The sequence below is a fragment of the Rissa tridactyla genome, chromosome Z (genome assembly GCF_028500815.1).
Source record: "Rissa tridactyla isolate bRisTri1 chromosome Z, bRisTri1.patW.cur.20221130, whole genome shotgun sequence".
Lineage (NCBI taxonomy): Eukaryota > Metazoa > Chordata > Aves > Charadriiformes > Laridae > Rissa > Rissa tridactyla.
The window spans coordinates 16,825,224-16,838,371 of NC_071497.1; the positions used below are offsets into that span (position 1 = coordinate 16,825,224).

The 13,148-nt window shown below is 44.8% G+C and overlaps 1 protein-coding gene across 3 annotated transcripts in view; it reads left to right on the plus strand.

Moving 5' to 3' along the window:
• Window positions 1–83: 83 nt before the first annotated feature.
• The window catches only part of ELP1 (elongator acetyltransferase complex subunit 1), a 31,433-nt gene continuing 18,368 nt past the window's right edge, over window positions 84–13,148 (plus strand). For all 3 annotated transcript variants that reach the window (XM_054186026.1, XM_054186027.1, XM_054186028.1), the window contains exons 1-13: window positions 84–311; window positions 1,750–1,902; window positions 3,623–3,704; window positions 5,616–5,696; window positions 6,034–6,119; window positions 7,311–7,410; window positions 8,315–8,405; window positions 8,906–9,029; window positions 9,689–9,779; window positions 10,233–10,463; window positions 10,763–10,933; window positions 11,553–11,652; window positions 12,298–12,480. In XM_054186026.1, the coding sequence (XP_054042001.1) occupies window positions 84–311; window positions 1,750–1,902; window positions 3,623–3,704; window positions 5,616–5,696; window positions 6,034–6,119; window positions 7,311–7,410; window positions 8,315–8,405; window positions 8,906–9,029; window positions 9,689–9,779; window positions 10,233–10,463; window positions 10,763–10,933; window positions 11,553–11,652; window positions 12,298–12,480 (1,721 nt within the window). The remainder of the gene's footprint in view (window positions 312–1,749; window positions 1,903–3,622; window positions 3,705–5,615; window positions 5,697–6,033; window positions 6,120–7,310; window positions 7,411–8,314; window positions 8,406–8,905; window positions 9,030–9,688; window positions 9,780–10,232; window positions 10,464–10,762; window positions 10,934–11,552; window positions 11,653–12,297; window positions 12,481–13,148) is intronic.

A 13,148-nucleotide genomic window follows, 5' to 3' on the forward strand; every position in this document is an offset into this window, starting at 1 on the left:
CCGCCCCAGCGCTTTGCGCATGCGCCCTCCGCGCACTGCGCCGGCGCGCGCCGCACGGCGCCTGCGCCCTCCGCCCTCTGCGCATGCGCCGGCGCCTCCGCGCCCCTCTGAGAAGATGGTGGCGCCGTGAGCGGCGCGGCACTGCTCGGCATCACTTCACCATGAGGAACCTGCGGCTGCTGCGTTCCGGCGGGTGCCGCCCCGCCGCCGCCCCGGGCACCCCGCAGTGCTTCTGCCTTACGGCCGAGCTCGGCACGGTCCTCGTGGGCTCCCAGCACGGCCTTCTGGAGCTGGACCCCGCCGGGGACTCGGTGAGAGTCGCAGCGGGAGCCGCGCCGCCTTGTCGCTGTCAGGCTCGGTGCAGAGCTGTGGCTTCGAGGGAGGGTGGCGGTGCCTGTCAGGCTTGGGTCCGCCCGTTGCAAAGCTGGAATAAAGCGTTTGGGCCTCCGTCGGTGCCCGGCGGCAGCTCGCCTCAGGGCGGGTGGCGGCTGCCCTCTGACAGGGCTCCCTCTTCGTAGCGGCGTTTGCGGGGTCTCGGAGCGTCGTGCTACTCCCGGCCCCCGCTTGCTGCTGTCTCGTGGTGCCTAAAAAGTTGGCCGTGAGGCTGTGATCTTAGAGATTTGCTGTGCTTCTGAAGTACAAACCTGCCTCCGAGGGGGTGGGTGTATTTGATGCGGGTCATTCTTGTGGTTTAGTCTTAGGCATGATCTGGTAAACAGTTGCATCGGAGACACAACTCACAAAACAAATAAACAGGCAAAGGGATAGTGAAGAGAACACGAGGAAGGTTTTGAAACTGTGCTCAAGGTGGGCACAGTTCTTTCTCTAAAGAAAAAAAAACATTATTGAGCCATGAATTCCTGTGAGAGCTGGGTTGCATTTTCTTCTCTGGGAACACACTATGCGACTCTTAGGCATCAGATTCTTTCACTGTGTTCAGTTCTGAAGTTAGCTGACAGAAGAGCTCTTGGGCTTTCCTGGGGTCTCATTTTTAAAGAAGGTTGTTTTCTGAAAATCTTCATTGTGGTCAGTTTGTGAAGGCTATCGACTAAAATATTTTCAGAATTAAAAAAAATCTGAAGCCTATATGAAGCTGCTAAATATGTCAGCTTCTTTTTCTGTTATCTGGTTTGTTGTGTTGTTCTTGGGTTTTTTTTTTGGGGGGGGGGTTATTGCAGGTCTTTATTACTGTGGGTTTTTTTCCCTGATGACTGGATGTGTAAAACATTCATGCAGCTAAGCTGGAGAGCTATCTTAGCTAAAACTTTCTTGTTTTGCTTTACCTGAATGCACATCCAAATGGTTTTCCTTTGAATTTTTTTTTCTTATGCTGTGTCTGTAAAGTCTGAATAACTTCTTAAAAGCATTAGGACGCTTTAAGCAGCTGCCCATTCTCCTCCTAATGTTGAAACTATGTGAAGTATGAAAAAGGGCTTGAAAGATGATTAGCAAGACAAATTGGAAGTTGTAGTATTGCCATTTATTATTTGCTCCCTTATGTGAGTTTTCTCATTGTCTGTCTAACACTTTTAACATAAGAGGACCATCACAGTTTCCTGTGGATAAGTGAAAATAAGTACTTACACATTGGCTGTTTCCTGGTGCCATTCACATACTCACTTCTGCTGTGTGATACATCATGTAATTGCAGTAGGATGAAATATACTTATGGATGTTACTGTGTCATTTCTGAAAAAATCCCAGTGAGTTGATGTGTAGTTAATAAGTCTTTGGTGTCTCTGTGTCAAGGTGACAAGAGAAATTTCCTTGACTGCGGAAGGTTTCATGCCTGAAGATGGAAGTGGTTGCATCGTGGGTATTGAAGATCTTCCAGAGCAGGAGTGCGTGTGTGTTGCTACAGCAGCTGGAGACATCCTACTGTGCAATCTCAGCACGAAGCAGGTAATGTGGCAGGAAAGACACAACAATACTGAGGGATTTCAAAGGAAAAGATTACACTATTTTCATTTCTTCGTGGGCAGTTGTATGTTTATTACTGAGCTGTGGTTAGTCCACCTTTTCTGGGCAAATGAACTGATTTTTGTGTGAACCTTGAGCACGATTAAGGACAGAATATACACTCCATAAAAGAACTGAAATAGAAACAGTGGCTTGCCTGTCCACAGCCTTAGTCCTGTGTGTTTCCTCAGGGGGCTGTTGGCACACACCCAGCAACATGGGATCCACTGGACAATCTTGCAGAAATAGGGTATTGCTGAGACTAGGTACAGAATAAAGTAATCCATTCATAACTCACAGTGTAGCTACCTTTTTATTATTATCAGTTAATACAGAACATCATGCTGACTAGACTTAACTGAATAGAGGAGAAAGTGTTGTGCGTTGTGGATTGAACAACATTTAGAATAAAAAAGCCCTATAAACCACTAAAGGGAAACCAAAATAGCTGAGTAAATATGGCAGGAACTGAGATGCTTGCTTTCTCTTCCTTTCTTGGTGTAAGATTTGTACAATCTTCAGTAAGACAGTTAAACACCACAGCAGCACCCTCATCTGCATCAACTTCCACAGCAGTAGCCCAACAGTGCAGGTGTAGGTAGGCGTGAGATGACAGTGGTCTGTCTGGCTTAGCTGTCACATTGTGGTTATTTGCAGCTCACCTGATTTGGTTTGATTTGCAGATACCACTTAAATATACAATCAGCTGTATCTGAAAAATGTGTCCTGTATTACAACTTAAAACATGTCATAAGGGAATAGAGATTAACAAAAAGTGTGATATGTGAGACTTTTCTTGCACTGATATATGGGTCAGAGTTGAGGTTTAACTTCAGATCCTTTATTTCAAGCCTTTTTGGCTTACTTTCCAGTTTTAAAGTTGTGTTCTTTTGGTGCCGTCTGGGCACGAAGAAAGAAGTTGTCAAGATAACTCTACTTGTTTCTAAACCCTTAGCATGTGCGTGATGATTACTCTGCCCACCAGGTGCCCAGTGCCGCTTTGTTTACCTGAAAAGATTCTGACAGCCAAGCTTTATTCCTTGAATGGCACCATCTTGCCATTTATCTTAATTCTTCTGTTCCATGCCTTTTGCAAATCAGGATAACAACGCATGACAGAAGTTCTCTTCCCACTGCTATTGCTCACACAATCATGGTGACCCAGTAAAACTGGCACATATTTTCATAAAGTTTGAAGTTAGTGCAGTTATATACAATTGTCAAGTTCAGCATGCACAAGCTGATCAGAGTTTTAATGGATATAGTGTCCCTTAACTGCGTGTTGGAGTTATCTAGGTAAGAACCGTATGTCTGTGTTTTGTGACTTCAGTATATTTACCAATGTAACCACAGATGTAATCAGGCAATATTTGTATTAATACTATACATAAAACTGAGAGTTGCAGGATAAAGCTCCTGTTAAAACTACGTATGTTAGAAGATGTTAATCTCTAGATTATCTGCACTCTCATACGTAAACATTCTGGAACCATCTTTCATTAGAAATGTTTCTTTTGTTTCATTCATCACAAAGGGTAGAGTAAGACTTGTGACTTTTCTAAGTAGGGGAGGATTTCCCTGCCTTGGTGACTGATTGCTTTTGTGCTGGGTTGGTGCAGCACTGATGTTCCTGCACTTTTGTGATCTTATTTTGGTCTTACAGGTGGAATGTGTTGGCAGTGTGGACAGCGGTCTGAGCACCATGAGCTGGAGTCCTGACCAAGAGCTTGTTTTGCTTGCAACAGGTATCAACAACAGCTTGTAAGGTTTCTGCCTTTAGGAGTGAGACTTCCTGTGTCAAAATGCAAAGCACAGTTAAGATAGAAGCAGCAAAATATGAAGTTATGAAATTTGGACTAGGACTTAGAGAGACAAAAAAAACCACTGGACCCTGTATATGAGATTTCATTTCATGATCCATGAGGTGCTTTGGTGATCCAAGCAGAAGCTGTTCAGGCCCAAAAAGCTGAGTGTTATAGAATAATAATTAGTCTTTCAGATCTTCCAAGGAAGTATATTAATCTTGCCTCTAAAACGTAAAGAATCCTGCTTTATATCCCCATTTGATTTCTCAGTAACAAAAAACCTGTTTCTTGTCCTTTCATAGGAGATATATATGTCACAGGCTCAACTTAGCTATAAATGTCTCAGCTAGAAAATAAAATTGATCTCAAGCAAAACATAATCACAAAATGCTTGAGGTAGAAAGGGAGCTCAGGAGATCATCTATTCCAATCCCCTTGCTCAAAGCAGGTTACCTGGAGAAAGCTGCTGGGAACTGTGCCCACTCAGGTTTTGTATATCTCCAAGAATGGAGACCCCTCAGTCTCTGTGGGCACCCTGTTCCTGTCTGTGACCACCCTCACAAAAAAATTATTTTCTTATCTTTTAATGGAATTTTCTGTATTTTAGTTCATGCCTCTTGCCTGTTCTGCTGTCAGTTGGCACCACTAAAGGTCTGACTCTGTCTGCTTTACTGTATCCCACCTCCCCCTCCCACATAAGATACTTACACATACTGATGAGATTCCCCCTGAGCCTTCTCTCCAGAGCAGTCTGACTTCTCTCAGCCTCCCCGCATGTGACAGATCCTCCAAGCCCTTAATCATCTGGGTGACCCCTTGCTGGAATCATGCCAGCATGTCCTTGTCTGTCTTGTACTGGTGAACCCAAACGTGGAGTCAGTACTCTACACATGTCTCACCAGCACTGAGCAAAGGACCTGCTGGCAATATTCCTAATGCTGTTGGTCACCTATGCAGCAGGGGCATGCCGGTGGCTTATGTTCAACTTGGTGTCCCCTAGGACACATGGGTCATTTTTTTGACAAGCTGCTCTCAGTCTGTCCTAGTGCCCGAGATCATTATTTTCCAGGAGCAGGACATGGCTTTTTCTGTTATGGAGCTTTATGAGGTTCTTGACAGCCCATCTCACCTACATGACAAAGTCCCTGTGGACAGCAGCACAGCCTTCTGGTGTACCTGCTACTCCTCCCAGTTTTCTGACATCTAAAAGTTGCTGAGGGTCCCATCCACAACGTCATTAGTTAAACATTTGCCCTAGTGCCCAGGGGTACACCACCGGTGACTAACCTAAAACTGCACTTTTTGCCACGGATAACAAGCTTCTGAGCTTGGCAGTTCAGCTGGCTTTCAGTACACTTCACTGTCCTTTTACCTGTCCCATCCTTCATGAGTTTGTCTATGATGATGTTATAGGAGACAGTGTCAAAAGCCTTATTAGAATCAAGATAAATGACACATACTGGTCTCTCCATATCCACAAGTCAGTTACCTTGTTGTAGAAGGCTATCAGGATGGTCAGGTGTAGTTTCGCCTTCATAAATCCTTCTTGTCACTCAAGGACACGAGGGTACCTTCAAGTACCCTTGCCAGGTACTTATTTTGGAGGTGGAAAGAACTTTTTAACGTTAGGCCAGGAGGCATGTTTTTGAAGAGAGAAATTTGAAAGTGTTCTTCTGTTCCAGTTTGAGATTTTCTGCTTTGAAGGATGTGTTCTCTTTAATACCATATTACCATTAGAAGTATTGCTATATTCAAGTCCATGACAGAACAATAGGACAACACAGGAGAACACTGAGTTCTAATTTGCCGAAGATACCATTACCAATACTGTATGTAATGTCTGCCCTGCAGGTCAGCAAATGCTTATCATGATGACGAGGGATTTTGAACCAATTACCGAGAAGCAAATCCACCAAGTCGAGTTTGGGGAAGGTAAGAGGTGCACTGAAATGAAGTTGTTCAAACTGATGTCATTGGTGCATTGTGAGCATGTAGCAAGTAAAGAAATGTAACTGAGCACTTACTGGGCCCCTGGAGACATTTTAGACTGTAATGCAGCTGAAGAGGGATGCCAGTATTTCACGTGTTAGCTTATATTCAAGTAATTTCCCTGTACAAGAAGAGCTTTCTGGGCTATGTAAATTTCCTGCAGATCTTTAGAATTAAACTTGGATGGAAGGTGTGGGTGGCTTGGACCTGTGGTTGTGTTTTACAGCATTGTTCTGCACAGTATGGTAGTCTTCCACTGCAGTGATTATTTCTTCTTCAGGAAAGTTTGTTGCTCTTGGCTGGGGTAAAAAGGAGACACAGTTCCATGGATCAGAGGGAAAACAGGCAGCGCATCGCAAACAGACGGTATTATACTGGTTCTCTTATGTTGGGCCTATGCTGTCTCTGGGAAAACATGTATAAAGAGAGTTTCTGTTACTGCTGCGGTGCCAGTTTGCCACCACCTTCATAGGCTTCATCTGTTTGTTTCTGTTGTTACCCAAAATCCAGCATTTTTATCTTCCTCCTATTTCAATACTTAGGACTGTTCATACAGAGCTCAAAGCAAGATTTGCAAGTGCTAGTACTGGCAGAGGTAAAGCCACCCTTAAACCAGCATGACATATTTTGCTGAATATGTGCTATATACTAAAGCGTTCATATGGCTAAGAGATGCAGCATAAAGTTTGGCTGAGAGGAGCTCCCAGAAGGCAAGAGTAGAAGGATATGGGCTACTGAGCATCATCAGTCATGTGAGGCAGCTGCCTGCATATGTTAGCTCTTTGTTCCTTTGCCTGGCACTCCCTTGTTTGTGTCTTATTCTCTGTACTTTTTATTTGGTGAAAAGTCAGGTAGCTAAAAACACTCCACTGCTGGATTTTTCTTCTTGTGTTTTAAGTTTCAAAATTAAAACTGTCCTGCTGAAGCCTGGCAGGCTAGAGTAGAGAGACATAAATGTGGCCTGTTTCAGCTTTACTGTTAGGAGGGACAGGATGAGGCTTGGCTGTATCTGGGAAAAATATGCCTAGTTTGACAAAGTTGAACCTTTGAACAGCTGCCTCTCTGTGTGTATTCTGGTGAGATTATTTTTTTCCTGTGTTGTTCTGCTAAGAACCTGTTTTCCTTGAAGAACATTACTTCTCGTCCCAGCTTCTGTCTGCATACAGACTGTCTGGATGGTATACCTTTCTCCTTCAAGGGATTGTAACTCCAGTCATCAGTCATGAACAAACCCTCATTCATCCTTCTGTCCAGCTTATGTACAGCTGGTCTATAAGCAGAGACCCTGGTGGAGGGAAAGGATGGCATGTGATCATGTGAATAGTCATATGCACTTCCAGGAGGAGCAGATTGAATTTACAGGCAGTTTTAATTCTAGTATTTCCTAAAATAACATTCTGAGTAATGAATTTTTAACTTTGCAGCCTGACAGCTTTTTAATGGATTGATTTCATGCCAAGGCTTTTGAAAGAGCTGGCTTAGCAATGCAGTCTGTTTAGACAAAGGCAGCAGTTGCATTCCCAAGCTTTGATGCAACTTTCTTTTGTGTGACTTCAGGAAGTGTCACCTACTTCAGTCTGGGATGACGGCAGGCCTCGGGTGACCTGGAGAGGAGATGGGCAGTTTGTTGCAGTGAGCGCTGTCTGTCCGGAGACAGGTACAAGACCAAACTTAATTGAAATGCCAACATGTGTAAGAGTCTTCTTATGCAGAAACTAGGTAGGGCAAGAACTTGCTGGTATTTGTCGTCTCTTGGCCATTTAAAGCAAGAGTGAGTTGAGCTAGTGAATTGATCTTTTCTCTGTTTTGATGTTCTCAGAGGCATTTTATAGATGTGATCTTTTGAACCTTTCTTTGCAGTTTGGTTTTCGCTCCAGTGAGAAGCCAGGAGAGGTTACTGCTGAGTAGTTACTATCTGAACTGTGTCTTTCAACAGTGTTAAATCACTGTTCAAGCTCTAAGTAATCACTTATGGGCTCTCAGTACCAAATGGATGAATCTGTTTGGGTTGCCATACCGACTGTCCCTCACACCAGCAGTTTTGGCCTTGCACACTTTTGTTTAAATACTGGTAATACTTTTCCCTAGGTTTTGCCCTAAAGCCAAAGAGGTGATGAGCACATACATTTCTTCTAAGACTGTAATTGATGTCTTCCATGATAAATATGGCTGAGCATTTTAAACGTATTGGTCAGCATGTTGAACTGCACCAAACTGCGCTGCTCTTCCACTAGTTTGGGTTTTTACCTTCAGTACTTCAGATTAGGGAGGATCTGGCGTTTACAGGGAGATTTTAACATTACTATGGTGACAGTTGGAGAGGGAAATGGCTATGACTGAGCTACATCAGACTGAAATTCATACTCGGTTCCTTTAGAGTCACTCAGTTGCTATGGGAGAACTGCATGAGATAGAATAAGTTCTTACCCCGTAAGGTGTAGAACAGAAATCTGCTTTTCATTCATGTGCATCAAAACTTGCTCTCCTGCCTGTATAAAATGAGAAAAGTCTCTTCCCAGTCCTTTCTTACACCTTTCTCTCATTGCTCTCTCAACCTGTAGGTGCTCGGAAGGTCCGAGTATGGAGCAGAGAGCTTGTGCTGCAGTCAACAAGTGAGCCTATCTCAGGATTAGAACAAGCACTGTCCTGGAAGTGAGTAGCAAAGCAATCTGCATGCTGGTAGCAGAGTGTTGCTTTTCATTCCCTGGTCACAGTCTTTGATCAGCATCAATTTAATTTCTCCTGTGTTTGTTTATTTTTCCCAAAAACTCGAAGAAAGCTTCCTTCTGATCCAGCATGAGGAAGAGTAGCCGTTTAAACCCTGAAAAGCCTAATATTTGCATTACATGTGGGAAAACGGGATAGATTCTCTGTCATAGTCTCAATGTCAAGTGTTTTTGGACTCAATTGTATAAATAGGAATCTTACTGGTCCTTTGCCAGTGCTGACATTTACTTGGTCACCTGAGGATGTCGTGAGCCCTGGAAAATGTCTGTGCTGGACCTATGACTTTGTCTGAACAGGGCTGAGGAAAACACATCGTTTGCTGCCCTTTTCTTCATGTCTCTGGAGAAAATGTGAGATGATTGGTGTTTAAAAGGACAGTTAGTGATTATGTGAGCAACTACTTTTCATTTGGCTCTTTTTTTAAGGCCCTCTGGAAACCTAATAGCATCCACACAAGAAAAACCCAACAGACATGATGTGGTTTTCTTAGAGAAGAATGGACTTCTTCATGGGGAGTTCACCCTCCCATTCCAGAAAGGACAGGTCAAAGTAAGTGCTGTGTCTGAGCTTCTTTGATAAGAGCATAATGGAGATGAGGACTAGATCTTTTCCAGATTCTAGGAGGAAGTTTTTGACTTAAAACTTAGTGCTGGCCCTAATGGAAAAAGGGACCTGAAAAGTGAGCAGTGAAGAAGCCTGTGGAGAAGATGCATGCCCTCTGCAGGCCCATAGTACAGAGACAAGTACAGAGGGATTGTAGCTCTGAGGTGCTTCTGGCCCCCGTATGCTGTCTACAAGGCAAAAGCTTAAAAAATGCTGTTCAGGCGGTTGCAAGAGTGGGGTGAAATACATACATTATCCCAAAGCAGGGAATTGAGAAGCTACTGCAAGGGTGTTACTTCAGTTTTGCCTTTGGATGCTGAGCAGGTGCTTCCCCAGTGCCAAGGAAAGCGAAGAGAACACTGCTGTCGTGTTTGTGGTTGTATTGCCTCTTCAGCTGTGTGGAACCAATGTGACAGGTTCTGTTTCAGGATGCTTCACTCCAGCTGTCGGCAGCTTTGCAGTACGAGGGCTACATTACCGTATTAACCCATGGACCTTATATTGTTGAAAATAAGGAGAAAGTCATGGTCTTGCAAACCAATTGGGAGCATACTCCATCTACACAGAAGCAACAATATCAGTAAGAGCCCTGTTTGTTTCTGCAGGTTAATGAACTGCTTTGGAATGCAGATTCTACAATCCTGGCTATATGGCTGGAAGATGTGAAGGTGGAAAACGCCAACCCAAACAGTTACGGTGAGAGCACTATGTGAGGTTCTGTCTCTTAACACTTGCCTGCAAATGTGGTTAGCAGCGGATATTCCTTTGCAAGTTAGGAGACACTGGGGAGGCTTACCTATAGTTTGGGACCCCTGTGCGTGTCAGAAAGAACTGGTAGTTCTTTGAGCCTGAGCTCAAAGCATCTTCCAGGCTGCTGTAGCTGGAAGTGGTATTAAAGGAATGCTAAAGGTGTGAGCCCTTCCTAAAACATGGTGCCTTCTATCAAGGGGAGCTCAAAAAATTCTAGGATTGACTCTTTTGCATGAAGTCTGTTGTTAAGTTTTCTTGTGCTGGGTGTTGTATGACACAGCCCATGGACTGTAGGCTAGAACTATTATTTTCATTGCATTTAACCCAACCCTAGAGCACGGGGAGGGTTTGAGATGGGTCTTAAGTAATAGCCTGTAGTAACCATTTGTTTTTCTGTAGTTCAGCTGTGGACCACAGGGAACTATCACTGGTACCTGAAGCAAAGTCTACATTTTGGTAACTTGAAGGATAATCAGTTGGTGTCGCTGCTGTGGGACCGAGAGAACCCATATAGACTGCATGTACTCTGCCAGGATTGGCATTACCTTTCCTATGACTGGCATTGGACCATAGACCATGGAATGGGGGAAGACAGCCAGCATCTGGCAAAAGTGGCTGTCATAGATGGAGGTGAGCAGTGGGACTGCTTTGCAGCTCTAGGGTCAGAAGGGGTGGCGTAGACTCTTGGATGCAGGCTGGATGGGATATGGTAGTTCTTCTGTTAGCTGCTGTTTCTACAAAGCTATTAGTGAGGGGGACCATGCAATTTATGGATGCTTCAGTGGTGTTTCAATGGAGTGCCTTAGCAGGGCACAGCAACTGTATTTTCCTGTAATGTTGTTCCTACTTTCAGTGAAGAATCTAACAAGAGCCTCACTAACATTTGGACTGTGTTACAGCTTGGATTTTTCTCCTTTTTTCTTACACAGATAAGGTGCTTGTCACAGCGTTCCAGCATGCTGTGGTGCCTCCACCCATGTGTACCTATGAGCTCCAGCTCCAACAGGCAGTTAATCAGGTTGCGTTTCACATAGATCCCAAACGTAGTGGAGACATGGCTATCCTGGATGCTGATAACAAGATCTCTGTCTACAGATATGGTGAGAGTGTGTTGCACTGTCTTGTTAAAGGAGACTCTATGTCTCTGAGAGCAGTATCCCAGGGGACTACTAGGGTGATGGTCACTCAAGCCATTAGTAGTCAGGAGCAAGATACATCTGGTTCAACTGTGGACTCAAGCTCAGTTCTCTGTGTGGCATAGGAGCACTGTGAGGGTGCATTAGCTTTGTAAGAAGGCAGCGTTGAGCACTTGTCTGTGTGCTTATGCTGGTAAGATCCCCCTGCCTAGCTTAGGCTTGAATAGAGTGCAGCAAGTGGTATCTTGTATAATCTGTTCTGATGGCATGTTGCTGTTAGGCACTGGAAATGTTTGGAAATAGCTACCTAGGGTCTATCTGAGGCACCCAGCACTTCCCAAAGCAGTCCTGTATATGCTGTAATATTCAGCATGCAGTGAGACCAAAGGCTGTTGATACTGTCTCTGAGTCTTGTACTGTGACATTACAAGGTAACTGTGTTCCTCTGGGTAAGGTGTTGGCTGTACATGTAGGGATGACTTTCATAATAGTTTTCTGTAGCATCCACTTTTTGATAAGAATGGGAGAGGAAGGGGCTCTGTCGGCAGGATCTCTAAAGTCTGCTTTGTTCTGTGTTTGCTAGGACAGAGCACAATTAATGACCCCACTGTCAAGTTTGGAGCTGTGGGTGGAAATGGATTTAAAGTAGCTGTGGAAACACCATACCTGGATAAAACGTACAGGTAATATAGAACTAGTACAGCTGTAGTGGGGGAAAAAAGGGTGGTGCCTGGCTGGATGTTTTAGAGGTCATAGCTCTGACCACTTGTCTCAAGATTTTGAAGATGTCAGACAACATGGTTTCATTGTGCTGACACTGTGGCTGCAACTAGTGCTTGACTGAGGAGTTGATCTAGTGGGAGCAGTGACTATGTCTGTGACAGCACTGAGGTAGCCTTTCCTGTGCCTGCTGCTCTTGGTATTATGGTGCTGCACTTTGTGCTCCTGCTCTCAGAGCCAAAGGAGTGGCTGTGCAGTGCTGAGGCCCACAATCACAGCACACTGAGCAACAGAGCTGCTTGCATGGTAGAGATAATGACAAGGTAAAAAAACCCACCTTGTTCTAGATTTGTTCCCATAAATGGTTGGCTTGGGAGTAGTACTGCCTAGGGAAAACAAATGGGGCTCCTTGTGTCTCATCCTTCATCTCCAGCCCAGCCTGTGGCAGGATTCATGCTTTGGGTGTGTGTTTGTGCATTGGAGCCCTTCTAGCCGTGCTGTGCATCTGAACAGCCAGGCTATGCCTAGGAAGACCTTCACCTCTCCAGTGAGGTGGCCTACTGAAATCAGGTTCTGTTTGTTTCTCAGTCTCTCTTATTTTGTGACAGAGTTGATGTGGGCAGCAACAACAATGAAGTGATGAATCCTCTGGGGCTCCGATATCTCACCTGGCTGCCAGATGACAGCTTCCTGGTGGTTGGTCAGGGTCAGCATGCTGCTCAATCTGTTCTTCACCATCTGACTGCAGTGCCTTATGCAGCGGGAGCTGAAGAAGAGCGCCTGAATTTACGGTACTAGAGATCTGTCAGTTGTGGGTGAAGTCTGAGAGCACCTCTGGACAGTGCCTAGAAGGAATTAAGTCCCTCAGTAGACATGCAGCCCAGAGGCTGTGGGTTGGAGAATTCAGGTCTCTTCCTGCAGGGGAACTGAACTGCCCAAGAAGCTGCATACCAGTCAGCACTTGCCTGTAGTCCTAATGCCGACACCCAGCCTGACAAGAGGCTGTATGCTAGCATGCTTGTGTCAGTACCAGATGGCTCTGTTCCTTTGTCTGAATTCCATGCCCTCAGGATACTGAACTTCACCATTCCACCCATTGCCCACCATTATTAAGGTCCGGAAGGGTACTGGTAGCTCTTGTTACTCCTGTCCTCCTCACCTGATGGGCTTTGTGGAGTCAGTTGAACTAAAACCAGATCACAAGATGAAGTTACCTGGGGTACAGAAATCTGCTTTCCAAAGGGATCCCGAGAGTAGTTTTCTACAGCAGTCACACAGCAAAGACAGGCTGATTTGCATATGAACTGTAGATTAGAACAAAAGAAGTGTGGGCTCTGCAGAGTGCTGTAAGAATGCAGACAGTGACTAGCACAGTTAGGCAAATGCCTACTGGCTGGAGTTGCTAGTGCTCTGTGCTGCCAGTGTCAGCTTACATAGGTGTGAAAAGACTACAGAAGAT